Source organism: Bacillus rossius, chromosome 6 (assembly GCF_032445375.1).
Source record: "Bacillus rossius redtenbacheri isolate Brsri chromosome 6, Brsri_v3, whole genome shotgun sequence".
NCBI classification, from domain to species: domain Eukaryota; kingdom Metazoa; phylum Arthropoda; class Insecta; order Phasmatodea; family Bacillidae; genus Bacillus; species Bacillus rossius.
Genome location: NC_086334.1, coordinates 48,987,491 through 49,015,490, shown reverse-complemented (window position 1 = coordinate 49,015,490; position 28,000 = coordinate 48,987,491). Strand labels below are relative to the sequence as shown.

Genomic DNA, 28,000 nt, shown 5'->3' with positions numbered 1-28,000 from the left:
AGCATGCCACAACATTTATCACAATTTTTCCTTTGGATACATGTTATTCACTCATACCTTATCTATTCAATGTAGAATTTACCAAGATAAGTGACTTGTCTGTCTTAGAGTAAAACTATTACGTCAATCATTTTGAAGCTGAGAAGATTAAATCATATTCTGGATCACGTGATAAGCAAGAATTGTAGACTTTAAGATATGAGTTCATGTTATATAACCACTTAAATATCATAGCCCGTCGATAAACTTGAATTAAAAAATAAATTGATAAACTTGATTAAACATTTGTTTAGCAATTAAAATTAGTTTTGGCTCCATCATACTCAGATTCTGTATAGTGATCATAGTAATATTTTCATTTTGGAATTAAGGTGTTAAGAGTTTATGATGCTACGTTTTCGATGCATGCTAAACAAATATTTTATGTACTTGAGAGAAAAAAGAATAAAAATAATTCGTGCTAATAAACTATCTATTTTGTGTCAACTATTGAACATTTTTACCGTTTACACAGCAAATATTTATGTGCTGTATTTTAAATTACAAAAATGTTATATTAATGTGTTTTTCTAAATGGACGGATACTGTCAATGTTACATTAACATTTTTCATTGCGATTATAGTATAATACAATAATGAATTTACACAGTCGACATAATGTAAATCAAAGAGAGTTTTGCTTACCTTTGTATCTGAATTTTCATTAATATCGGATTTTACAAACAAATAATACACACTATTCCGTTTCAAAAGTCACTGTGTGGCAACTAATTCTTGGTTATATAGACAGTTACCCCTGACCAATGAACAATGAAAATGCTCATGAGTTCGCTTGTCAATTATATTGCAAATTTATTCACAGCTACTCAAAACAGTCCTTTTGCCCTTACGAACTGCTTCACTATGCCTCGTTAATGTGAAGTGGTCGTGAGATTCATTACTCAATTAACTATTGCCTTAACGCAGAATTTTTATCCCCAAGTCTAGCCAATTTATTTAGTGTTCAGATAGACAAAAAAATTTTCCATCTTTAATTAAAGAGAGAAATTTGTTAAACACTCTTGTTACAGTAAAATTGTTTTCTGACCAAACAATTCTCAATGGCATTGAGCTTGCTTTATAAATTATATAGATACTTATGTGTGTGTTTGATGGTTGACCTATAGATACATTTTATGTAATAAGTTAATTAGCTTAATATTTATGGTAAAATAATAACTGGTTTTAAGTTTAAAAAGTAATACTGTGTAGTTTACAGAAGTTTTATTTTTTGTTGATTATAATATTTGTTCTTGTTTCTCTCTCTATTATTTTTTAATTTTTAATATTTTTAGTTTGTGCTTTTTTATGCAAGAAATCAGACCACCATTTATAAGAGCACATAATTAAAAAAAATAATAAGTTAACTATATAATTTTTCCCACAGTTTAAGTGTGAACTATTTTCTAAGTTTCGTCTTTTTTTTAAGTGATCACTTCTTTGTTTTTATATTTAATGTTTATTTTTATTTGTAATAGAAATATTTTTTCTTTCATGTGTGGTTATGAAGACAAGGTGTACATCTTTTAACTTCGCCACATCAAGTGTTTGCTCTGAAAGTGACAGTTGTGAAGCAAGTGCCCCTGGGTGGCTACCTTAAAGGTGTTTAAGCTTGAGACAAGTTGCACGACACGGACGCTACGTACCTTAACCTTCGCAACGCCGACCGTGATCTCGCCAGCTCCTCTCCCACCCGTGCACCCGGTGGCGGCTCGTGACTGCTCGGGCGGGCTCGGGCGCGCTCGGGTCCGCCCGCGCCGGCGGCGGAGGAGGGCCGCGCGGCCAGTCGGACAAACAGCCGCGGCGCGACCCAGTCGTACGCGCGGCGCGTGCGTGCGTGCGTGTGTGGAGCGTGTGTGCGTGTGTTCCGTGCGACGCCGCGTGCGTCGGCTTGCCTTGTGTTCGGCGACACCCCTTCCCCGAAGGGCGCGCCTGGATAGCGCCCTGCACCGGTCTGCCCAGGTTCGGACCGGCTGTCACGTCTTGCGGCGGCACAGTGCTTCATTTCCTTCGCACGCCGAGTTCGACCGTTGGATAATATGCTCCTCGCACAGTGCCATCGATATTTTGGATACTTTTTTTTTACATAGGTTTTGAAGAAAAAACTACCTGTTGAAGTCGTTACTGGGCGCGACATCTGGAATATTCCTAGCTAAGTTTTCGTTTCATTGTTTCTCGGTACCAAAACAATTTTAACACACACATCAACATTTATACGACATATTTTTTATACAACTCGCTTACTGATAAACACATGGAAAATCTTGATCGAGTTCGTTAATGGGCAATAGAAATATGGATGGAAGTAGAAGTATGGACGAGTTAAATAAAAAATTATAAGCAACAATGCTTCCTTGATATCAAAAAAAATATATTGCATTCTAAAAGCAGTGCGAAAGTCATTTGTTTGTAAGCATTTTTTTTTTTAATTTAGTCAAACATTAGCTCAAATGGCAGATAAAAGAAATGAGTGATGAACAAAGAAATTTACGATATTTGTAATAAAAGCAGTATAAAATCCGTTCAAAGTTTTTTTAACCTTCTGAATATGATATAAAAATTTTGTTTGGAACAATTATTGATACGTCAAACTTTTATGGTAAGATATGTATGGCATTTGGTTAAAATTAGGTTAAAATTGACTTTCGTCCTTTGTAATCCAACGTACACAAATATTAACTTGAAAATCTATTTGCTCCTGTAGGCCAACCAGAATGTGATTTTTCAAAACCAAATGCAAGCTCTAAAAACAAAATTATAATGCTTCACGTCAAACGAGAACCCGCTTCGAAGTACATGGCCCACAGCCCTCACAGTGTTCAGTATTCTGTGAAGAAATGTCTATTAAGAAATTAATTTTTTTTGAGAATTTAATCTTGGAAATATAAAAATTTCTTTCATTTTATTGTATATAAGTTATTGCAAGTTATTCTGTATGACATAAGAAACTTCAATAAGTACTAATAAATATGAATATGCATACAGAAAACAAAGACCAAATCAGCTGATGTCAAAAATTAAAAGCGTGGACACCACAGAGAATTCCATGGAAGGGATCAGTCAAAAAATATATATATTACAGCACAGACTGACATGTCGACCAACAACTCCGAGACAGTTGCAACGAACACAGTAATAAAAGACAAATAAAAACGACTTTTGAGAACACAGTGACAAACAGACGAACACAACGAAGATTTAAAACAGATGTGGAGATCACAATGACAACACAGACACACAGGCGAACCCAGCGATGTGACTAAACATATGTTCTGCAACTGTCTCGTCGTTGACAGCCCACAGTGATCGTCTGTGCTAATATTGCTCTGATTCCACCCGTGGAACTCTGTGTGCTGTCTATGCTTTTAACTTTTTACATCGGCTGGTTTTGGTTTATTTTCAGCTTGTTTGCATATTCATTTTTTTGTCATTTTTTTGAGTTTTCTTATGTCTTACAGTGTAACCAGAAATAGATTATTAAAATATATATACTTATATAAATAAAATCAATAATACTTATTGGAAAAACCTTTCTGTTCTGAGTTAGAAGGAAAATTTAGTACACGAATCCGTTAATATTAAGGAAAAAAAATCCTGGAAGGAATAGATAGACATTTATTGCATTAATTTACTGAAGACGTACATGCAAATGACTTTATTATACTTTGAAATTTCTTTGATTATCACTGAAGTTTTACAAACTACCTGACATTATAAACTGCGCAGTTCACATATCCAGCATAGGGTAGGAATCTGTCACCCTGAAGAGTACCTGAAATATAATTGGCAGTGCTTCGGAATAAAAGCGTCTTCTCTGATTTAGTCGGCAGAGAAATGTGTCCTACTCGAAATTTTTTTCCGGCGAAGACGGCGGGGAAAAGAGACAGGTTTTCGGAGGCCCCGCGGGACGTGGGACGCCAATTAGCGCGCGGCGCGGCGCGGCGTCTGTACGCCGAGGCCACGCAACCCCGCGCACGTCATATTGATTGCGTGCGCGTCGCCTGTCGGCGCCCTGCCCTCTCCGGCGTTTCGGCTCGACCACAAAAAAAAAACCCAGCTGTTTCTCAGCCAGGGTTCAGGTTTACTTTTGTAGGAAGGACGCCTCAGGTACCACGGCGGAAAGTAAACACTGTCCAACTTAAACCTTCAAGACAAAACTTGTTTAATTTAAAGAGCCAGGTCTTGATGAGGGGTTACGTAAGGGTCCAACTTGCTCACGTAGGTTCCGTACCCAAAATATGAACGTATTTGTGTGTTATTGTAACTATTTTTTACGTGTTATCTTAATAAAATAATTATTATTTTAACCTCATTTAATGAAAATCTTATTATTCTTATTGAAAAAATCTTGTGAGCCTTTTTACACCATTTATTAAACATTTAGGAAATTTTCTGTAGAAAATATTTGTAACAGAACAACAACATGAGTTCATTTACATAAATAGCGCTTAACTAGAAGTAGTGACGAGAAAATAAATTATCAACATGGCGTGTGAGATCCCACCTTGAGTACCGTTGGTAAGCACGAAAATGAGAGAAACTCAACCATTCCGCGAAACACGTACGATGATACAGTATGTCAACACACAGCTGTTTTATAAGTCTTATCGTAAAGAATACGTGCTGCTATATACGAAATAACAAATAATTAGTGACGAAAAATTCGCGGCTTCAGTGACTTATAAGCGCGACACTTCATTGCTTAGCAAACACCGTAAAATGGCCTGACTGTGATTGGTTCTTTTTAGACTGAATTTTTCTCGTCGTATAATCTGGGGGCCCTATCACTGAAGCAGCACAAATTTAAACGTGTTTGAATTTCAGGCTGTCGCGAAATAAAACCACGAATATAGTCTTTGCCGATGAAACAGTATGCTGAAAAGTAATGTGGTCCTACCTGCGGGGGTGTGTGTGGTGACGTAGGTGAGGTGTGTGGAATGGGGGATGAACTGAACGGGCGATTAAGTGGAAAGGGGGGGGGGGGGGAGGGGTGTCGAGCCACAGAAGCAGCTCTGCCTATTCCACTCGCGACCAATTCCCTCCCCAATACCTAAGCTCCGCCCACCGGCCGTCAAGAACCGCGCTAGCAAGTAATTACATTCCCCTCCCACTTCCCCCCTCTACAACCCGCGTCCGTGTAGCCGATTCCGCGAGAACCGAAAGAGCGGGAATGAGACTGCCTACTCGCAAAATTACTTTTATTTCAGAAGTGAATCTTCTTTACAGCCCAGCGGCTATGACTAGAGACCTGAAAAATTCGCGGATTCATTTCGCGATAGGATAGAGTCCAAATACTTTTGACTTTATTTTGCTTCAGTGATTGGGCCACAGTTTATCTTAAGGACTCTGGGCCAATGAAAAATCTTTAACAGAAGAGTTAGCGAATCACGATCATTCCAGTCAACAGGTGTTACGAGTCGGTAACCAATCAGCAGATGTAATTTGCAAGAGTGCATAGAGGATCATTGAGTCTATCCTTTAGGGATTTGAAATCGCGAATTTTACAGGTCTCTAGCTATGACTCATCAGAGCATAACGAAAATTGCAACGCTCAGCTGTGTGGCGTTCGGTGGGTTAAAGAGGAGGAGTAATATGGGGAATGGAGAATAAAATATTCAGTCAACTGTAAGACAAGTCAGGAGTTTATATGTGTTGGTGAGGCGGGATGATAAGCGTGACTTTTGCTGGGGCTTCTAGCGTGCGCTCTGAACTGGCGTGCTGTCTTATCGTCGTGCAGAGCGCAACAATGAGATTTGAGCGGTAAAAATGATGCTATATGGCGTATAAATGAAGATAAAGGTGTAATGCAAGTCTCTTGGGTGATTTTAAAAACTCTGTGCCGGGTGTTTCATTATTCTGAAAATAACCATTTCAGCTATTTTGACTTTTCTAAAAAAAAAAAAAAAAGTTTGAATACTAAATACAGATACAGAACTACTCATCCTCCCTCTGAACATTCTTAGATACTTTTCGTAAACAGACACCACTCGGATGTCTTCAGCAGTTCTTCAATTGTGTGCACACCGTGTGTTTGCCCAGGTAGGCGCGGGACTTGATCGTCGTGTATGTTACAACGGTGAACCACCAGTGCGAACGTCAATTGTGTACTTCATAGCAAATTATTGAATATAATGTTTTATCGATCAATCGGACAGCTGTGGTATGAAGTGACACCAAAGTGTTTTTTTTTTTTTTTAACGTCTCTTCAAAAGGGAGGTCGTTTTAATAAAAGTATCGACTCAGCATTCCAGTTCGAGGAAACTGGGAAAAGAAATGGTGCATGGGAAACCATGGGAAAATAGGATCGAAACTGGCCGGGCCACGTTCGAGTCCATCGTCGTATTCCCGTCTCCATCTCGCGAGTAGCTTTCTTTCACGTCACTTTATTTGAAGGAAGCAGAATGTAAGGTTCCGCGTCGAACGGTTAGGCACGCGGGCCAAAAAGGACTGCCCTTCCCGAGTTTGCAGTGGACCGGCTTGCATTTCCAATGATTTGTGTCGCGCCGATGTGTAACACTCGAACCCACGACCCTCGCTGCGTGGGCGATCACGACCAATTTATATGTGTATACACTATGTCACACAAACCATAATTTTAATGAGAGCTGTTTAAATAATTTTGAAAGAGTGCCTTGCCTGTTTACTTAGCTAATTTCTACCCAAAATATGTGCATTTTGACACATCGTTGATCTCCGTGTCGTATGCTACTAGAAAGAAAGTCAAACGATGGTCAATGTTATGGTTAAAAGTAGATATTTTTTCCCAAAAATGGACATAGTGTCTTATGCTTCCGAGGTACAGATTTATTATTTAACAGAACGTTCACATGTCCCTGTACTGTAAAATGCAAGGTTTTTAAAATTACAGGAAATTCCTTACAACATACTTAAAGCAAACAAACATTCGTATTTTTTTTAAATAATTAAATATAAGTTTTGCCTGTAGTGGCTTGGAGATATGAAATAATTTTCATTTTTGATGCGTAACAGCATAGCTCTCGGTATACGGCATTTGGTGGGAGTAATTTCGTGTACGCGACGGAAGTAAAGGAACGGAAATAAGTAACAGGCGGTGCTGCTGTCTGTTTCGGATGACGCGAACTAATTCAGGTTCAAAGCCGGGGTTTAGTATTTTTGCAAGTCTTTCTCGCTTTTATCGGCGCCGTCTCATTTTATAGTTTCAAATTTCTGTCTGCAAATGGAATGATTCGATAGTCGACGTAGCTGCTCCGGCAACGAATTAATAGCTGAAACTGCGTCCAGAAATTCATTTTAAAACATAATTTTGAATATTTATTACATTTGGCATTATTTTAAATAGTTATACATACGTTAAATTTCGTGTCCGGGGCCAGAGTGTTTTTTATTATAAGCGTATTTACAACATGAGAATACATGAATAAATAAATACATAAACATAAAATAAATATTACATACCACTGACAAGTACTCAAAGACTCGCTCACATAATTTTTTATTTTAGTACATATTTACTTAATTATCACTTGCCTGTAATAATGATAGAATCCCAGCGATTTCTGAACACTATTTATATAGCTGGTGGAATTCACCATTCACTTTTGGAATACTGGTGCATTAAATAAGAGCAATTAGTTATAGTACGTATCCTTAGACCTAACATAATTACGCTGTTTCTAGGGAAGGTGTTTCGAACAAATAAATAATTTTTATAAGACTTTTTTTTTCCTTGTCTGCAAATGACAACCTAATTTCCGAGAGTATTTTGGAGGGTGTTTGGTTTAGCAATCCTTGGTGATCCTGACGAGAAGGTCCCTCCTGTGTCTCCCTTCGTCTTGCTCTCTTGAAATGCTGCTGTTTCCGCTGTCTCGAGAAGAATAAAGACGCGAGATTTACACGCAGCGCACAGTGGTCGTGCTGTAGCTGTGAAGTTTTGTTGGGGCGCTGGAAGGGGAAGTGGAAGAAAACGACCCCGATAATGCTTCGCAAACATTTCCTCTCCACCAGATGGTGCTCGTTATTCTCGTTTGTTTTCCTCTCAGCTCTTTTTTTTTCTCTCCTCGCGGCATATAAATATCCTCCGTTTCTGAATAATGCCTTCCCTCCTACGAAAGGTAGCAAAGCTTGCTTACAAAACGGTTTTTAGTGACCATGTAAAGCATACTGAGAGTTAAGTTTAGTTCAGAACAAAATGAACAAAGGAAAATTTTACCATTTTAAAAATTGGTAGTCGTACTCTTTTCGCATTGAAAATACTAATTTGAAAACTTAGATTATTTTTTTATTATTAAAAAATGGAGCGTTCTACAGACATGGGGAATTTTTATTTAATTTCGTAATTTACTAATTGTAGAACGATATATATATATATATATATATATATATATATATACAGGGTTCACTCAAGTATGATAGCACTAGCAGTAAACATAAACTTTGCAGCTAAGGTTAAGCCACTGTACCGAACACGTTAAATATTCTGCACTGTAAATTTTCTTTTTTGTTAATGAAACAAAAATATTCGTGTAAAACTACAGATATTTGTAATATTTGTACATTTAGTTTAAAATAACTGAATAAATACAAAATAGTGTTCGCAGTAATACTGGGTTCAGATTCTTACCTGGGCATTTATGATTTGTGTTGTCCAGTACCTCCAATAGTTAAAAGTAATTTGTAAACCGTTCCCTGAATACCTTCTCAGTATTAACTGACACATTAATAAGCATAAAGAAACAAAATAATGTCAAATTATTGATAATTCTATAATCTTTTCAATGGTTTAAAACATTAATGCTTGAATGACATATAAATTAAAATATAAAATTAGGAGCCAATTATCGTAAGAAATACTCGGTATTATCACTAAAAACAGATTTCACATATTGAAAAATTACCATATCCATGTGTAGGGGCAGGCATTTTTCGCGAAAAGATCTAAACACTTATTAGACTGCAACAAGGTATACCCGCACCTGTGGTTTCTTCCTTGTGATTGGCGGCCGTCTGCGAGAGAAGTTGTCGCCTTGCTTTACCGAGCCACTCAGGACGCGTTTACTTCCGCACTGAATCACTGTGATTGGTGTTGTTACAATCGATATGTACCTGGGAGAAACTCACCCAATCACGAAACACAGACGGTGAAACAGTGTTTTAACTTTCATCTAGTCTTGAAATCTTTTCGCGAAATCTGCATGCCCCTATCCATGTGATGTACAAAGTTACTATATCTTTTTTTGGCAACTGGTTTACAAATGAATCTTTTTGTAAAAGTACAAAATTTAAAAACTTTCAAATTGGAGTCGCTGAGTCATTCCAAGAGATGGCAATACAACCAGTGAGTCCTCGGTGGTGGTATTCGCTGTAGACCGGCAAAATTCACGATAGTTTCTGGCACCAGGTTAGACTGCACAAACTTGTGGGTTATCAAGTCAGTGTCAAGTGTTCACTGGCTGCTGCCACATTTCTCCCTCTCTCCGAGAACTTACGGTAGCGTCAAATAACTGGCTATGTTATGACCAGGGGAAAATTTTTGCATTTGAACTGTTGTCAAATAACCACGCTAATTTCGTGGTCTTTACACTTTTAGAAAACCACTGTAAATTTACGGATGTTTCAACGAAGAATTTAATTACTAATAAACGAAGAGTTCTTAGTTATTTAAAATAACTGAATATTCGTAGAAAATACGCCGAATTTCACCTTGCGAGTTGTATGTTTCATTATAAACAAAGGTAAACACAAGCACAGACAATACAAGTGTTCTTGCTGAAGACTTAACCAATTGTTGAGTGTTTTATTAATATATAAAAATCTTCTTTTGGAATCATGTACAATTTATGTGATTTTAGTGTCCGTAAATTTGCGAAGATATCTGAATAATTTGTAACCAGCGTTCTTCGTAAATTGAAGGTGAAAATATCTAATAGTGTATCAATTGTTATCACACCAGGCTCATGTAAAGCGAAATGGAAAACATTTTTGGTACGAGCACTACTCCACCCTTTTTCGGCACGACTCAAAATTATGACCAGCTACAATGTTAAAAGTTACAGTAAATTTACGGAATTTTCAACGGAGAACTAACCTGAGACAAACATAAAATTTCTTCGTAATATCGGATAGCTGGATCTTCTTAGAAACTACCCCGGGTTCCGATTTTCGAGTTCAGTGTTACGTAAACACACACGCGGAAGAAGGAAAGAAAAAAGATATAGCCTTTATATATATTTTTTTCTTTTGTAGACTCAAAACGTTTTCGAACGTTTTGCCAATATAATAAGGTTATTGCTTTTTTAATCATATTTAAAGTAAGTGAACGCACGTAACCTTACGAAGAAAGCCTGAAATCAAATAATATCCCTGGATGACATGTATCTGAATGCGCGAAGCTTGGAATTGAAGATGGGTTCTGAGACCGCAGCAGAGATAACGTGCAGCGAAGCTACGTAGCACAAGACATCGAATTATCTTATGAGTGATCGGACTTGACACCAAATACGTTCTTTGAAATCTCTCTTTGTCTACCCCTCCCTCTCGGCATGATTACTTTCTGCAGCTGAAATGTGCTCTACAACAAAATTTGGCGGGTTTTATTCAAACGGCTATTTCCCTAGTTTACGGGAAAGTAAACTCCTGCTTACCGAGATAGGTTTCACATAGGGTTTTGCATGTTAAGCACTATCAGGAGAAATTTAGCTACATTTCAAAATACATTTTTTAAACAAAAAACACGCAATGAATTGCGAAATGAGAATCATGGATTTTTAAGGGAAGGGGGGATACTTAAACGTTTAATGTATAGTTTATTGTTTTTTTCCAGTTATAAAAAATAATTACTTAGAAACACGAACATAAAATAACCGTTGCGTACTTTTTCATCTCAAGCAATGTTCTTCTCTTCGCAATCTATAGTAGGGTTTTTGTTTGAAAGCGATGCTGTTTGAGGTAATTGAACTGCTAGAATAGTATCTACCATTCCTATTATTGGTGTGGCTGGGTCTTTAAGCAGTCATTAACTGGATCAGTTTATTAACATTATTAAATCGACTGATATAGTTCATAGTTTCGCCAAACAATTGCCATTAAAAATTTTTTTGTAGTTGATTATTTAAAACTTATCAGTTTCCTAGAACTAAACAGCCTTTAATATGTATTATTAACTATTTAGTAAAGGTCTAGCTGTAATGTTGTTATAAGCGACCTAAAAAATCTGAAAGGAGATTAATTGGGCAGATAATATCGTAAGCTTCGTTGTATAACCAGTTTTCGTACAAGGTAGCTCGGTAATGTGGTAAGCTCGCCAGACTCTGTAAGTAGTTCAGTCTCGGTCATTTAAAGTCCAGACTGTTTGCCGTTCGCATTCCAGGAAAATCACGGTGCAATTTACGGGTTTGGGCCTTTCCCAACAAGTCGCTTGTTGTGTTACACCGCGTTTAACTTTCTGCTCGTGAAGTATGAAACTCGACAGAATGCCAGTTTTTACCAGGTTGTGGCTGGCCTCCAATGTGCATTTTGGTCGTCCACGGAATTACGTAATGGTGGTCATGGGTCTTAAATCACAGGCGGCCACTTATGCTGTCTAGAGGTTCATATCGAAAAGTACAATTGGAAAAAAAAATCACAAAAAAAAAAGATAGAATAAAGGGTGTTGAAGAAAATATGAGTCACCGTGTAGGCCTCGATAGAACTAAGGCTGGATATCATCTGCTATTTTGATTTGTTGTTTTTTTTTTGTCTTTGATTTTTAATAGTTAATTCTAAAATGTTAACTCTATATCTCCCTTGCATTTGTTGTTCTGCCACAAATAGTTTCAATGGATAATTCCTTAGTGTATTATCATGGGTGTAAAAATGGCACGTAACTATCATCACCTGCGCTACTGCGAGATTTTGCTAAATTATTAAGTGAATACCTTCCTTGTATTTGTTGTTCTGCCACAAATAGTTTCAATGGATAGTTCCTTAGTGTATTATCATGGGTGTAAAAATGGCACGTAACTATCATCACCTACGCGACTGCGAGATTTTGCTAAATTATTAAGTGAATACCTTCCTTGTATTTGTTGTTCTGCCACAAATAGTTTCAATGGATAATTCCTTAGTGTATTATCATGGGTGTAAAAATGGCACGTAACTATCATCACCTGCGCGACGTATTACAACCCATGATATTGCACTACGTGAATATCTGTTGAAACTATTTGTGGCAGAACAACAAATACAAGGAAGGTATTCACTTAATAATTTAGCAAAATATCTTAGTTAACAGAAAAGATGAAACAACAAAAAAGTTAACATGGCGTGTGAGAACAAGCTTTAAGCTTTATTAAATAACATTTTATAACTGTTTTAAAATTTAAAGCCTTTCTGTTCCTACCTGTATGAACTTTACCACTTACACATATAAGTAAATATTTGCAGAAAATTTTATGGTTATTTTAGTACAGAATAAAGTTTAAGATTCATGTGGCAATGATCACAACTTTGAATCCAAAATACGTTATGTTTAAAATTTTTGAGCGCGAATCGGTGCCCGAATGATTCGAGGCGTACTTAAATGCTGACTGTACCGTCACCTTAAGCTTCTTTGCACATCTATGCACAACCGTGTTACGTAAGAAACTGCCTTAAATCTTTTTGCACCCCATACACTTGTTTGTAATTTTTCAGTTAACAGTTACTTTAGATCAAAATTATTGAAGTGTGTAGCAGTCGAGGTTCGTTGAAATTTCTCAATTCTTGGAAGAAAGGCAATTTCCAAACTTTCAGTAAGATGAAAACTTAACGGGACATAAAGAAACCATTTAAAGTGGATAACTTTTTTAAAATGGTTTTGAACTCTTGAGAAACATTTTGCCCACGAAGTATTAATTTGACTTTTCTGGTAAATATTTATACCATTTAAAAAATTTGTTTACACTTATACTAAATGTACAACGCTAAGTATGTTTGTATATTGAGACAAAATCTATGAAATTATTTTCTTGCCAGCCTTCTTTAAAAAAATAAAAAAATAAATATAATTTATTTCTAAATTGATTTTTTTTAAATTTAACCATAATTTTAATAAAATTTATTTTCAAGAAAATCACTCATCTTTGTTTAAATTTTTTACACGCCCTATTATTGTGACATATAATGCAAAATGTTGTACTTTGGGATAATACGCACAGGATGTGAAAAAATAATGATAAAGTTATTTCTAATGATTGTCACATATTAACTTGAATACATAGATCAGGGAACTGAGTGTGTTTCATGCAAAATTCTGTAAAAAAAACTCTATTTAAATATATTCAAGAAGACACCTAGTGTCTGAAAATAACTTCACGCTATTAGTTCGACAAAACTTTGGCGTAGTTAATCCCGTTATCGTCACCACATTGTAAGGAGATGTGACAGTTATCGGCATCGCAAACTTGGCGAAGCCAAAAACTTTGAGGAGCAATAATGGCTGTGTATGTAAGAAAAAAAAGACATTAAAATTTAGGAATTCAATGTTTGACCGGTCATTTATTTCGTAATAGTCAAGTTTCTGCTAGTAAATCTTAACCTCTGTGTCAATATTTAAAAGAGGCTAAATAAGTACTAATAAAAGCGAAAGAAGATTAAAAAAGGAATTTTAATAAGTTGTTTTTAGACCATGCAGAAATGGATGCAGTTAATCTCATAGATACATGTAAATATTTCCCGATTTTTGGCCAAGGCTCTTATTTTGTTTTTCCAGAAAAAAACCTAATTATTGAGAATGAAATTACAGAAAACTAATTGTTGACAACCATGTACTTGAATAATTAAGTACAGATTCATAAATTACTTAAGGCAACAAATGTTTTAGTGCATCAGTTATTCCAAAATAAGACTCAAGTAAAATAAATAGACATAAGAAAATAATTACTATGTTGTAATCTTCCTCTAATAGCGTAATTTCCTTCCATTGTCATCATATAAAAGAGCGGACATCATCTTCAGTATTATAAAAAGTAACTTAAAATATATTTTAAATAAAGTTATGTTTAACTACCGGTCTAAAAAAATTGCAAATTCATTAGGTTGCTTTTACATTCATACAAAGTTTTCTACTTTGTTTTTGATCAAAGATGTTGAAAGCATTTAAAATTAAATGAGAAATAAATCTTAATTACTCTTTTTCAACTGAAAATATGAATTGATGATGCATTTTTGAATGCTAAACAAACTGGGCTGTCTCTTTTGGTATCTCGGCCACTTCTTAAATTCTCGATGCCAAAAAGAAGCAAATATTTGTATTGGGTGAATTCATCTAACATTAGATAAGCTATTTAATTAAACTACTTGCATGCATATCATTCATAATTAATGTTATTATTACCATTTAAAGTTATATGCTAGGTTGCATTTTACTTACTAGTTTAAAACATTAAAAAAAAAATTAAACGTAAAAAAACTTTTTTAAGGTAAAATAAATGTGTATAAGATTATATTAAGTGCTTTTACAAATAATTTTCTGTTCATTTGTACAGCACTTGTGAAGTATTTTGTCCTAGCAAAGCATTCGCGTCCTTGTATGTTAATCGCGTAAGTCCTCGTTAACCATACACCGAATCACACGACGCAAGTTCACTACGTTCCAGGTACAAGCAGTGTTCACCGCAGCGCTTGCATGGCATATTTCCAGACTCATTGGGTGGAAAGAGGATGGTTGTCTTGACTGGGGTTACAAACCTCGTGGTCTGATGACGGCATCCAAACAGTTACGATCGCCCCGTCTGCGTGACGCTATCCCGCTCACATTGAATGTTCCGCGCACTTCTTGGTGATACTCCTTGGGTGGAGACGGAAACATTCGCGGGTTCAATGACCTTCAGGATAGACTGAACGTTTTTTATGCTAACCCTGGCAAATGTCGCCCTGCTCATTGACCGCTGACTTGCAAGACGTGTTGACACGGTATCCTGTGACCCCATAGCCATAAGGCATTTGTTGATTTTTACTTATTGGCTCACAGTCCTCCACGTAAACTGTGAGCCGATGTCAGCTGGATAACAAACATGCAAGTTTGCGAAATGAATCTCGAAATTTTTACGTTCTCAATCAATAGAGACAGAAAATATTCGCGCTTTCCATGACCTCTAGGATAAACTCCACAGTCCACAGCACGCTCGGTCAAAAGCGGTTTGTTCATTGGCTGCCGACTGAAGAGACGTCTCAACTTAGTAGCCTGTGATACGATACTTCTTCAGTTAAGGGTTTTTCATTGGACTTGGGTATCCCTTATCATCTGTGTGCCAATAGCGGAAGCAATTTAGAGGTGTTCATATTTTGAATTTTATCCTTTCACGAAATGAATCTTCGAATTTTTCCGGTCCTTATCAACCAAGGGGTGATTGCAGACGACTCCACTGTTTCATAAGCCGTGACGCACATGAGGTTTCCCTGATATTAAGGCTCTTTCACACACTAAGATTATTATTTTAATTTCATTTAGTTGCTATTTCTAAGGAATAATCCTGTAAAATTTAGCTTCATGGTTTTCTTATGTTTTATTTGGTCATAATTTATGTCACTATATATTTACTAAACATTGTAGAGTGTTTATGTTAATAGTACATCAATAAAATTTGTGACAAATCTACATAATTTTCCTTTTCAAAATTTTAGCCAAACAAAAAAAAATTCAACTCTTATAATGCTAATTTGGTTAACCAATCCAAAAAAATTTGTCAGCTTAGTTAATTAATTTATTATTATAAATTTTTAGATTTTCGTATGTGATTTTCCAATTTTTTTCGTTACACTAGCTAACAAACTAAAACTATGCGTGTTCCTAAAAATTTTGCGTAAGCTTGTGTCTCAGTCCAGATTCTAAATCCTTAGAACAGTTATCACTCCAACAGTCAGGTAAGCTACTAAATACAAATACATTCAATACAAAGGACGCTCGTCAATATTATGGGAAAGTGCAAGTTTATCCAGTACACTGAGAGTTTCGTTTTGTGGGTTTTGCTCTTGACCTGTCAGATAAATATGGCGTGAATGTTCTTGTATTTATTATACCTGTATCTCACTGGAATTAACTCATACAGCTGTTTTTTTTTCCACCTGAAACACTAGCAAACCGGTCTGAAATTGGCAACGAAGTTACCTTCACACTTTAGTGTGGATCATCTTCGAAATATATGAAGTCGTGATCTACTTATCCAACTCTGAAAACGATATTGAAATTGAGTATGTAGACACATTTGAATTTTGCGCATTCCATTTTAACTTATGAATTTTTTTCGTTTTGAAAATTTTCCTACAAATTTAATTTGCCAAGGTGTGATTTGAGCCAAAGCGGTGCATAACCCGAGAAAAAAAAAATTGTCACTTTTTTCTTTATTTAATCCAATGAGCCATATCAAAGCCTCTGACTGACACGAGAGACCGTCAGGAACAGCTGATCACAATAATGTAGCTACGTTTAGCACAGAGAACAGAGCTGTGTAAAGGGATGGGTTTTATGGTCGGGGGAAGAGGGGTTTATCGAGTGCCAGTGACGCTCGCGCACCGCGCCGCAGTGTTGCCAATGGTCCGAGCTTTGCATGACGAAACAGATACAGCAGGCAATCCTGCCTCTGCCCGCGGGGCATGGACCTACTGACAGTTGACACAGACCCTGCGACCTGTATCAAGTGTTCTGCGCGTGATACGCAGGTGGGGAAACACTTCGTGAGCTGAAGCTAGAGTAGAATATAATAGTTCCTCCTGATGCTGGGTGGCCAGCCGCCATCTTGGACTGTGACATCAGTGCGGCCATTTTGGATAACTTTTTAACATTTATCTTGAGTTACAAAAACTGTCTAAACATGACCAAAATTCGTCAAAATGATAAAAAAAAAATTTGAAAACGTTTTTCCAGTAAAATATTTAAAAATTTAAAAATTCAAAAATGTCTATTTTCAAGGTAATTTTTTCTGTTTTGAGGAATTTTTTTTAATGATTTCTAGAATATTTGTGTTTTTAATTTTCTGGGTAATAATTACAGATATTTATTATGGCCGACAGCTGACGATCTGGTGATTGAAATTACTGCACTCTAAAGAGGAAAATTTATTATAACATTATTTTGCACCAACGGCATTGCTATTTCACATTTACGTAAAAGAGAAAACCTGAAGAACAGACAATGTTAGATAAACACACAAACACTTATAGATTAACACGCAAAAATCAACTGATGTCAAATGTTATTTATAGAAAGGAAGTAGAATTACATGAAAGGAATTTGTGAGAACAGCACTAAAGCAAAGACGAACACAGTGGTTTGACAACGATGGGACAGTTAGTTACAACTGGAACAGTAAATACAGACAAACACCAACCTAGGACAACACAGCGAAAAAACAGAGGAAAACAACGATGATTCAAAGCAAATAATGTACACAACACAAACGACAACATGCGAACATGTGCTTCGATGTATTGTCGTGTTGTCCAGATTATTTGTTTAGAATCATCGCTGGGTTCCTCTGTTGGTCATTATGCTGACCATGGTTGGTGTTATATATATATATATATATATATATATATACATATACATTCCCTGTTGCAACTGTCTAGTTTTCAGTTCACTGTGTTCGTTTGTGCTGTGATGTTTTTTTTCTGATTCCTTTCACGGAATTCTATATGCTGTCTATGCATTGAACAGTCGGCTGAAGATTTCAATTATGAACTAATTTTGCAGTAGTGTTGCGCACAGTCACGTGCTTAGCCCGCAGTGCGCTCGATTATGTTTTTTTGACGTGACAACGTCTAATAAATGTATGAACGCCGGCTGCACGCACGAAAAAGTGTCCCGTTACGCACATTGTTCCGTTACGCTGTGTCCCGTTACGCTCATTGTACGCTTGCGCCGCATCTATCTCTCTTGCACTCGATTGGCCTATGCGTCCGAGGAGAAGAAAGACAGCGGCAGCACACAACTTACATCTACACGTGAACTGTTTCGTCGACTGTTTATAAAGTGAAGTGAAAAGTTAATGTGGTTTTCATTGCTTATTACAACAACAATTTCGGCAATAAAGGTTAATTATTCTTGCATTTTAAAAATCTGATTAGTAGTATAATTTCAAGTATTTATTCTTTTATTATTAAAATAAAATTAATGATTCAATTTTATTCATAAAAGTATGCAATCATTTCATCAATGTTTTGTTATGACGTTGTCACGTTAAACTATCGTCCGTAAACCGACTTTACAGACAACCAATTTTTGTTTTTAAATTTTAATTGCGAACCCAGCGCAGGTCCAGACTTGTTCGTCGTGGGTGCGTGCCTACACTCCTCGGGGACTCTCGCCGGCGGATAAGAGACGCGACGAGACACGGAACAATGCGCGCCGGGCGCCGTGTTTGCTCCGTTTACGACCCCCCGGCCGTGATGACTTTATGGAGCCGCGTGAGCCGCACGTGCTAGCGATCAGCCTCCGTCGCCGCTGCAGCTCTCGGCCTGACTGCAGCGCGCAACGACTACGCCGCTCCAAAATGGTGACCGTAAAGCTGGATCGCACAAGCCGTGATTTCCATTTTTCATTCTATCATTAATATTAGTTAAGATATTTTTATGTTAAGTTAACAATATATATCTCTCGCATTTGTTCTGTCACAGATATATTCAACATAAATTTTCTTAGTTTAATATAATTGCTCTAAAATGTAAGTGTTCGTGAATATCATCTCTTGCGTGACTTTTTACATCCATTTTATTACAAATATATGTCGAAAATATCTTTGAAAGAACAACAAATTCAAGCGAGTATAGAGTTAAATGTTCATAAAAAGCCCTTAATTAACGGTAGGTAATGACTAGAAAATATAAATATCAAAAACGGCTTCTGAAACCTAGTCTTGAATATTAAAAAAAAAAAAATCCCGCGATGTTTATAAATTTACGGATTTATTGAATATGAACTCACATACAGCAAAAACATTGTACATATTTACACGTAAAATTTTCCTGTTTACAACAGCACAAAAAAAAAACTCGAAGGAAGGAAACAAGCGCTGTTTCTTCGAACGTCTGGTTATCTGGAATTACAATGAATCCTTCGTTTACATGATGTGCATGTTTTGTTGAACCGTCCTATAATTTTTTGTAATTTTGAAGTGTAGGTTATAATATATTCCAGCTGATCTGAACATTTTGTAAATCACCCGCAACAATATTTTCTGTCAACAGATGTACAAAATTCAATTTCCTGCTCAGCGTTACCCACCTTTTTTGTAATTATTATTTTTAGTTATTTTGGAGATTACAGATGTATTAGAAGAGATATTTCAAATATTGGTTTATATTAATGTAACTTAATGTATTTTTCAGAGTCGCAACGACGCAGTGAGGCATATAAAAAATTCAACTTTGAATATTTGCTTGATATTATTATTATAAATTTGAATGAATGGTGACAAAATTTTCTACCAAATAGGAAACGAGATATACTTTCATTATGGAACATCTGCATAAATTTTCCTACAAACGATGTCACAAAAATGAAAACCAATAATAATGGGTGAAACTAAGTCAAAATGGGGTTTATAAACCGCCATCTTGGATTTTTCCATGTTTTACTATTATTGTACTTTTGAACTATCCATTCCAATTTTTGGCATGCCAAGGCATAAGTCATGTCTCCCAGACCTTCTATACCTTGTTGCAAATACATATTTACTAACAGGCTCAAGTCTGTAAGCGCTGCAAGGAAAAGACTTATAATTTTACGGGGCCAACTTCAACTAACATGATAATCACACCAGTTCACAAGTGTTCTTTTCAACAAGTAACCGAAGTAACAACAAGTAACAAGTAACAAGTAAAAAGTAACCTGTGCCATATCAAACGAAAAAAAATGGCACGAAAGCTTTTTTTTTGCAAGCGTTATTAAAATTTGGGAAATTTCAATATGGAGAGGCCTAATAGCCCTTAATTACAGCCTTTCTTACACTTGTTTCACTGTTTCATACGAAAACATATCAGTGCAAAAAGTGATTTATCGCCTGAAAAGAAACCCTTTAACCAGTTCATTAGCTGCAATAACTACAGTCCCGTCCAAATTTATCTAAGAAAACAAAACATTTCTTATAATTTAGCATAAAAATATATTTTCGAATTTGTATATCTCTTTGACTATTATATTTATTTACTAACTCCGACCTGACCCCGCTGGGAGGAAATAACTCACTGGTTAATTTCAGTGGCTACAATGGTCACAATTCCTGCAGTACACCTAGAGCATGATTTTTATAAGTGTATATACGTGGGAAAAGAAACCTCGAATTAACATGACCACAATAAAAATTTAATGTATTACCGAATGAAATGTATTACGGAATGAAAACATTTTTAGCTTAAAAGTCAATGATAAGAGCATTTATATTACATCATTATAATTTATTTTAAGAAAATATATTTATGTTTATTTTATTTTTCAATATATCAAACATTTTAAGTAAAGTTTCATAAATAATTTACGATAAGGTATCATTATTTTTTAAGGAATTATTGTATTATTACACTTCGTAAACATGCTCGTCTAGAGTAAAAGGTAATTCACTAAAATTTGTACTCTACTCGATTCAGATTCGGGGAAATATCTAGCGAAACACCTATGTAATGGTAACGGGATTCGGGGAAATATCTAGCGAAGCACCTGTGTAATGGTGACGGGATTAAATCGTAAACATCAGAAAAAATTTTTTAAGAGAGGCAAATAGTTGTTTGTGTTGGTAATATGTTTGAAGTTAAATACTTCGCATAAACCTTTAAGTTATAAAAGAGTGCAAGTTTTCATGCAAGATAAAAGTAAAAATATCCACGCTGTCAGCTTAACCGTGCGTGTCAAGTTAAAGGCGTGTTTTTATTTGACGATATGGATCTTTATTCTTGGCCAGCATGCAAAACCAAAAGCTTCCTTTACTGGGGCATTTAACCTCACGTTTGCTTGAAACAAATAATCAAGAAAACACAATCAATCTTAAATAACATACAATACTTATGCATAAAATATATTAAAAAAACTATCCTCTAGGCTGTATGAACCATAATAAAAAACATATATGTGACCCTTAGTACTTTAATATTAAAAATAATCTCCCAGAGACATTGTTTATAACGCGTATTACTTAACAAAAACTTTTTCAATGTTTTTTTTACAGTTGCTGAAACATCCCGAATCTGTCCGAGAAAAAAAATCAAACGATTGGGCGATAATATTAAACCATCACTATAATATTTGATAAAATAATGCTTTTAAAAATCTTCCTATGTATATTCTCAGAATGTTAAAAAATTTCAGATTTTACAAATATCAAAACGTTTGAAAATCAATAGTGAACATCACATATTTGATGAGTAAAAAATCGTTTTAAATACTTATACAAATTATTTTATTTACACTGAGGCTTTAAATCATGCTTTATTTAGTTCCATTATAATTGACGGATGAGAAAGAGAACTTTTATTCGTGATTATAACATTTATCATCGGCAAACCATCTTGGCCGTTTTTTTTTTTTCATTGACGAGTAATTTCGCAATGATAGTATTCTGAAGGCTACTTTCTTTCAGCAAATGTTTTCTTTTTTTCCCCGTGTCCACCGGCTCTCAAAAGAGGAAATTCTACTCGAGATTCCCTACCAAAGCTCCTCGGTTTTTCCGCCTGATACTCTCCCGAGACTGTAATGAGACTTTTTTTTTTTTTAGAGACGAGTTTATTTTAGAACCAGACATTTCGCCAACAGTTCCTGCCAAGTTCTAGGACGAAAACGTAATCCACCGGAACCATGTAATGAGATTTTCGACTGCCGTTTGTTAGCCTGGACCTTAAAAAAAAAAAAAGTATTGCTTCCTAATGAACAGCTTCACAGTTAAAAATATTCTGCTTATAAAAAACGCAGCTTACCGGTTATGAATTATCCACATAGCTTCGTAAATTTTTAGGATGACATTTTTTTTATTTACTGTGGGCCTGAACTTAACAAGAATATTCTTCGCGTACCTTTTTGCGTCTTTGCAACTTAATTTTTTTTCTTCATTGTATTTCGATGATCTAAATTAAAATTGTGTAGGGTAGCTGTTAACTTAAAACTCTCTATGAAGACGGATTTTTGTTACAAAATAACGAATGATTTTTTTCTTCAATAAAGTAAATAGGAATTATAATGAAAATTAAAAAAAATTATAAAATATTAGTAATTTTTACTATGATAAAAATTTGAAATTTTAACACGTTCCCGTTATAAAAAGTGTGCAGAACATTTTTTTTTGCGGAAACTACGTAACTCCCCACCTAAACTATTTTGACGAAAGCTTTTTTTAGCAAAAAAAAATGCCGTTAATCAGTGGAAGTCAGACTTATGATTGCCGAGTGGTGTTTCAGTTGCAGGTTTGATTGTTTTACGACCACGGGTGAATACTGTGTGGTGAGATGAAGGGACGTGGAGAGAGCGAGAAGGGAGGAAGGGGGTGAAAGAGATGTGCCTACAGCCGATTGCTGTGACAACTAACTCTACCTAATACGAAATTTAATTTTTTTTTACATTCGATTGCCCCTCCCCTCCCCGCCACGACTTGGGAGAGAGAGAGAGAGAGAGAGAGAGAGAGAGAGAGAGAGAGAGAGTGAGAAGCGGTGAGAGAGTGTGAGAAGGGAGGGACAAGAGCTGTGACGCATGTTGCCCCGTGACAGAGCTAACGAGCTCACTCACTGCCTGTCTGCTTGCGTGCAGGTCCCGATAACAATATTGGCCATGTTGTTCGAAATGTCAGCTTAACTTCCTATCGTCCCGTAATTCCCAAATAAACTCCACAAAGTAAAATAAATCCAGAAAAAAAAATACCGTGCACTGTTTTTCTGTTGCGTCGTATCCTATCAAAGTGGTGCCCATCAGATCAGGCCATAAACAGTTACTTGTTTTTCCGTGGATATAAAATTTTGTTGACTATGCCTGTGAAATCAATATACTATAACAATTCTTGTGATTAGCTTACGAAGTCTGCATGTTGCATATTGTACGTACGGGTTAAAATGTTTCCTATTTTGTCATATGAATCTTAGGAAAACATTTGCAAAACTGTTTTCATTATCACACCAGTAAATAGTTGTGTTTATTTTACGTCAATTTGGCGTTGCATGAAAATACAGAAACCAATATTTTAAGCTGCTTAAAAAAAGTATTTGAAAGAGTATTTGTCGTGCAAATTCTTTTTCCAATTTTTTATACACGAAATTTATCATTTTATATTACACTATGTAACATAATTGTCTCTGATTCTCTGATCGTAGATGTTCCTAAAGTATTTTTGCACTGATTCCAGATCAGTAATCCGTTTTATCCTATCACGTGCAATTTTTTTGAAAATTTAAGAAACTCATTTTTTATTTAAACGTAAATTTTACAAGTGAAACTATTAAAAAATAATATGTTTTAAGAGATAAAATTAGTGAAAACCAACATAATTTTAAGTTTTCAGCCATTTTCTCTCTTGCAAAGTAATATTTTTTAATGGTTTACGTTTTAAATATTCATTTAACTTATTATCTAAGTTATGTGACACAATCGTAATAATAACCAAAGTATTAAAGAAGTTATGCGCAATTTAGCAACCGAAAGCAATTTTTCAGGCCAGAGGTGTCTTACTGCCCCTTAAAAAAAACTCAATAGTGAATTGTTTAAAAACCTTACGTAATACAGTAGAAGTGAAATCATATTTGACATCAGCATAAAAAATACTTTTAAAATCAACTTACAGTCTCAAAACATCGTTCCGAAAATTTTAAAATGTCACATAGTGTTATGAAAGGTTTTTTTGAATGCTGTACGAGTTGGCTGATCGCAGTTTATTCGCAGTTGCGAATTTATTCATGTTAAATACTATGTGCAATTTAATTTCTAAGTTTATGTTGTGGATTTTGAGATGTTTTTGTGGAAAACTCTAAACCAAGTGGAAATATTAGATAATTTGTAGTGAGAAGGAAAAAAATATATATGGGGGCTATCGATTAGTTGTCAATTCCCTTTGTGCATGGCTAACACTTAGTACAAGCAATCAATTTATACACGTGGACTCAACCTTGATAAAGGACCAAAAAAATTCGCGGATCCATTTCGTGATAGGATAAAATTCTAATATTTATACCTCCAAGCTGCTTACGATATTGGAACACTATTGGCCCATAAGAAACCCTCAACTAAAGATGTATCGAATCACAGACCACCAAGTTGAGACGTCTCATCAGTCGGCAGCCAATGAATTTGCAAATTACTTTGGGGTCTATCCTAAAATGTAAAACGTAAAATTTTCCTGTCCCTAAGGATAATGCTTGTTCGAAAAATCTTGAAAACTCACTTCACCCACATTTAGCTGGTGAGATATAATAAGTTTGCAATGCAACATAATCATAATTTTGTAAACAGCACATACGTATAGTTACACCTTATACAAAGAGGGAACCGCGTAATTATTGTCTACATACCTACGTATATTGTGCTTAGATTAATATAATAATCTACCTGTGCCTGAAAATTGGTTCGCGCGGACAAAATACGTCATAAAGATAACTTAGATAGAAAATATGGGCATTTGGTGTTTATGAATATAAGCACTAAGTCAAATGTTACAATTAAACGTTTCTGTAAAATACAGTTTTGGTTTGACATAAAGCTTAAAAAATAACTCCACGTCAAAATTATTTTTTAAAATAAATTTTTGTGGTATATGAAATTCTTCAGAAACATTTGACAAATCATAGTAAAATAAGAACTCAAGACAATCCTGGGTTTTAAGCTAATATCTACACATACGATCGACAAGAAAATTGTTTTACGTAAGATTTGTTCTGAAAGATATTCCAGGAAAGATATTCGATGGGTAATAGTTTGTAATAAGTATTTCTTTTATTTATTGTGTGTTGCTGCTTAGCGACAGTCATTTTTTAAAACTTCGGCAGGAGAACATTATTTGGACACTTATTGCGTTACGACAGCCGATTATTACCTTTTGGGTGCGGAAAGCGAAAGATTGGAAAACACTGTGCCGCCGCTTCGTGGTCGTTAAAGCCAACGGGGGACTTGGAAGTTCTCAATTGCGGACGTGTTGTTTCAGCTGCGGGTAGTTTCGGGAGGGAGACAGAGAGAAACATAAGCTAGCGAGACTCGGCCAGCGATGGAAGAAGAGGAGGAGGAAGTGACGCAGGAGAATGCGTCGGTCCAGCAGCAGTCGTCGTCGTCGTCGTTCGTGAGTCGTCAGACGCACAGCACGGTGACGACGCGCTACGGCCTGTCGGCGTCGTCCTTCTCGTCGCGCTTCCTGGAGAACGCGAAGCTGCTCCAGGAGCAGCAGCAGGAGGAGGCGGAGCAGCAGCAGCAGCAGCGGTGCGGCTCCTCGGAGGAGCAGTCGACGACGAAGCGGCCCAAGACGGGCGACACGCTGGCCGTGTCTCCCGGGCGCTCGCCCGACGCCGCCTCTTCGCGCGTCAGCAGCTCCTCGTCGGCGGAGACGGGCCGCCAGCAGTGGCTGACGGCTTCGACCGCCGGCGGCTACCGCGAGAACGCCAAGTCCATGGAGAGCCTGCGGCCTCAGTCTCACCACCAGCACCAGCACCAACACCAGCACCACCACCACCGCCAGAGCTTCATCACGTCGTCGGAGCGCGACATGCGGCGCGTGGTCGCAACCTCTGTGGAGGCGCGCTCCTTGGAGTCGCTGGAGCGCGAGATCCGCCTGATGGGCAAGCGGCGCGCCGTGTCCGGCGAGGACCTGGGCGGCGGCGGCGGCGGAGGGGACGACCCGGGGGCCGCAGCGAGCGCCGCCGAGCGCCGGAGGGGGCTGTACGCGGCGGGCGACCGCAAGATGGCGGCGCCGCAGCACCTGTCGCTGCCGCCGCCGTGCGGGGACCGCCGCCTCACCATCCTGTCGCCGCACAGCCCGGGCGAGGCGCTGCTGTTCGCCAGCTCGTTCGCCACGCTGCGCACCCGCCGCAAGAAGGCCATCGTGCTGCCCAAGCTGATCCTGCCGCGCAGCGAGTCGGACGTCTTCCTGGAGTGAGTACCAGCTGCCTGCGTACTGAGGAACACAAACAATTTTGGAATTTTTGTTTTAACAGAATGACCGCCTGATTGGTTTAAAATCTTATATCTATAAAACTTTTTAAAGAATTACAATTGCACACGACCTTAATTAAAAATTTTCCCTGAAAACGGCCAAGGAACTACTAAAATACTCATAGAAGATTCCATACTAGTGAACTCTTTGCCCTTGGCATAGACTATTCCAAGGAAAGTTTCAAAATGGAGCTATAATATAATTTTACAATTGGTATACGAACAACGAAAAACTATATATATATATATATATATATATATATATATATATATATAGCTAGCAGCGAAAACCCGGCGTTGCTCGGGTTAAGATACATTGCATGTTCAATGGTATAAAAAATATATAAGGATACATTTTTTAACATAGATATTATAGATTTCAATTTTCGATATTGAGAGACTTATTCGGCCATTAAACATGCGGTGTATATAGTATATATCTAATAGAGTAAACTAATTAACGAATTAAAATAATTTTAAGAAAAAGTTTAGTAAATGAAAAATTCATTTTTTATTTACATATTTACTTTCTCGAACATTCTAAATCGATCATAATCATTTTGGAACTTTCCAGATCATTCGAAAAATTTCTAGAACTGTCTCGATCATTCTAAATCGATCATAATAAATTGCACTCATTTTGGAACTTTCCAGATCATTTGGAAAATTTCTATAACGTTCTAGATCATTCTAACTCGATAATAACAGTTTTGGACATTTTGGAACTTTCTAGATGAAGCCAGAAATTTGTAGGACTTTCTCAAACATTCTATATCGATTATAATAGTTTGCACTCATTCTAGAATTTTATAGATCGTTCCTGATATTTCTAGAACTTTCTAGAACATTTCAGATCAATTATAACTGTTTTACGTATTTTGGAACTTTCTAGACCATTCAAGAAGATTCGAGATCTTTTCAGAAATCCTCATGCGTTAAGAAAGGACAGAAATATATGTTTTAACATTTTCGCCACCCACAACCACCCACCGCGTCCAAACTCTCTTACTACCATCTGGAGACCAAGGGGTATTTACCACCCCAACGGGAAGTTGATTGGGGTTGGTGGTGATTGATAAAACTGTGCATTTACTACGTACTAACAAAGCATTTTATATATATTTAGATTATAATTAGATTTACATTACCCAATGCTCTCTACTATGGAATACTGTATCTCAGTAATTCATATATATATATATATATCTATTAACTCCTGAAATTTTGCCTGGGAAACACTTCATTAGTAAGGTTTTATAGTGTTGTGTGCATTAGAATTTTAACCTTTGGCTGTCTCCTCAGTAAGAGTTATTGAGTCATAAATCAAACTACTGCTTGAAAGCCTTATCTTTAGAGCTGTTGTCGCAAGCTTATTAACTTTCTTGGTAGTAAATAGCACTGGATCTTTCTTTTAACAATCGGTGTCATACTGACGTCAATGAAACATTATTTTACATATTGTTTCTTATTTACGCATTTAACTTCTCTTGTGTGTATCCAAAGGTGAATATTAAATACTTATGATGAATTAATTATTTCAAGTTATGTTAACGTTTATTGCATGGTCATGTTGATCAACACTAATTTTTCATATTTTTTAATGATTTTAATTTTTTTAAGTTATGTTTTCTTTGGTACTAAGGAACGTAATTCAATTGTTGTTCACATTTAAGAATGTATCCAACATTATGTGGAATTTTCACAGGACAAAAAAATTTTCAGTAAAAAATAGTCTGTCAGTAAGAAGTCTAATAGTGTGAATTATCAAACTTATGTGTAGTTAAACGTTACTTGGAGACTTTTTTTTTTAATTCTTCAAGAATAAGTTGATTTTGATGTTCTCAATATATATATATTAAGTTTCAC

General features: G+C 36.3%; 1 protein-coding gene across 3 annotated transcripts in view; it reads left to right on the top strand.

The window, feature by feature from the left end:
* The first annotated feature begins 1,840 nt into the window (after positions 1–1,840).
* LOC134533159 (3',5'-cyclic-AMP phosphodiesterase-like) overlaps positions 1,841–28,000 on the top strand; it is a 779,555-nt gene continuing 753,395 nt past the window's right edge. The window contains exons 1-2 of one of the 3 annotated variants that reach the window (XM_063370518.1): positions 1,841–2,001; positions 25,137–26,074. In XM_063370518.1, coding sequence (XP_063226588.1) covers positions 25,197–26,074 — 878 coding nt within the window. In that variant the 5' untranslated portion in view covers positions 1,841–2,001; positions 25,137–25,196. Of the gene's footprint in view, positions 2,002–22,650; positions 26,075–28,000 lie in introns of those variants that run through there. The other 2 variants (XM_063370520.1, XM_063370519.1) reach the window with 2 other exon arrangements.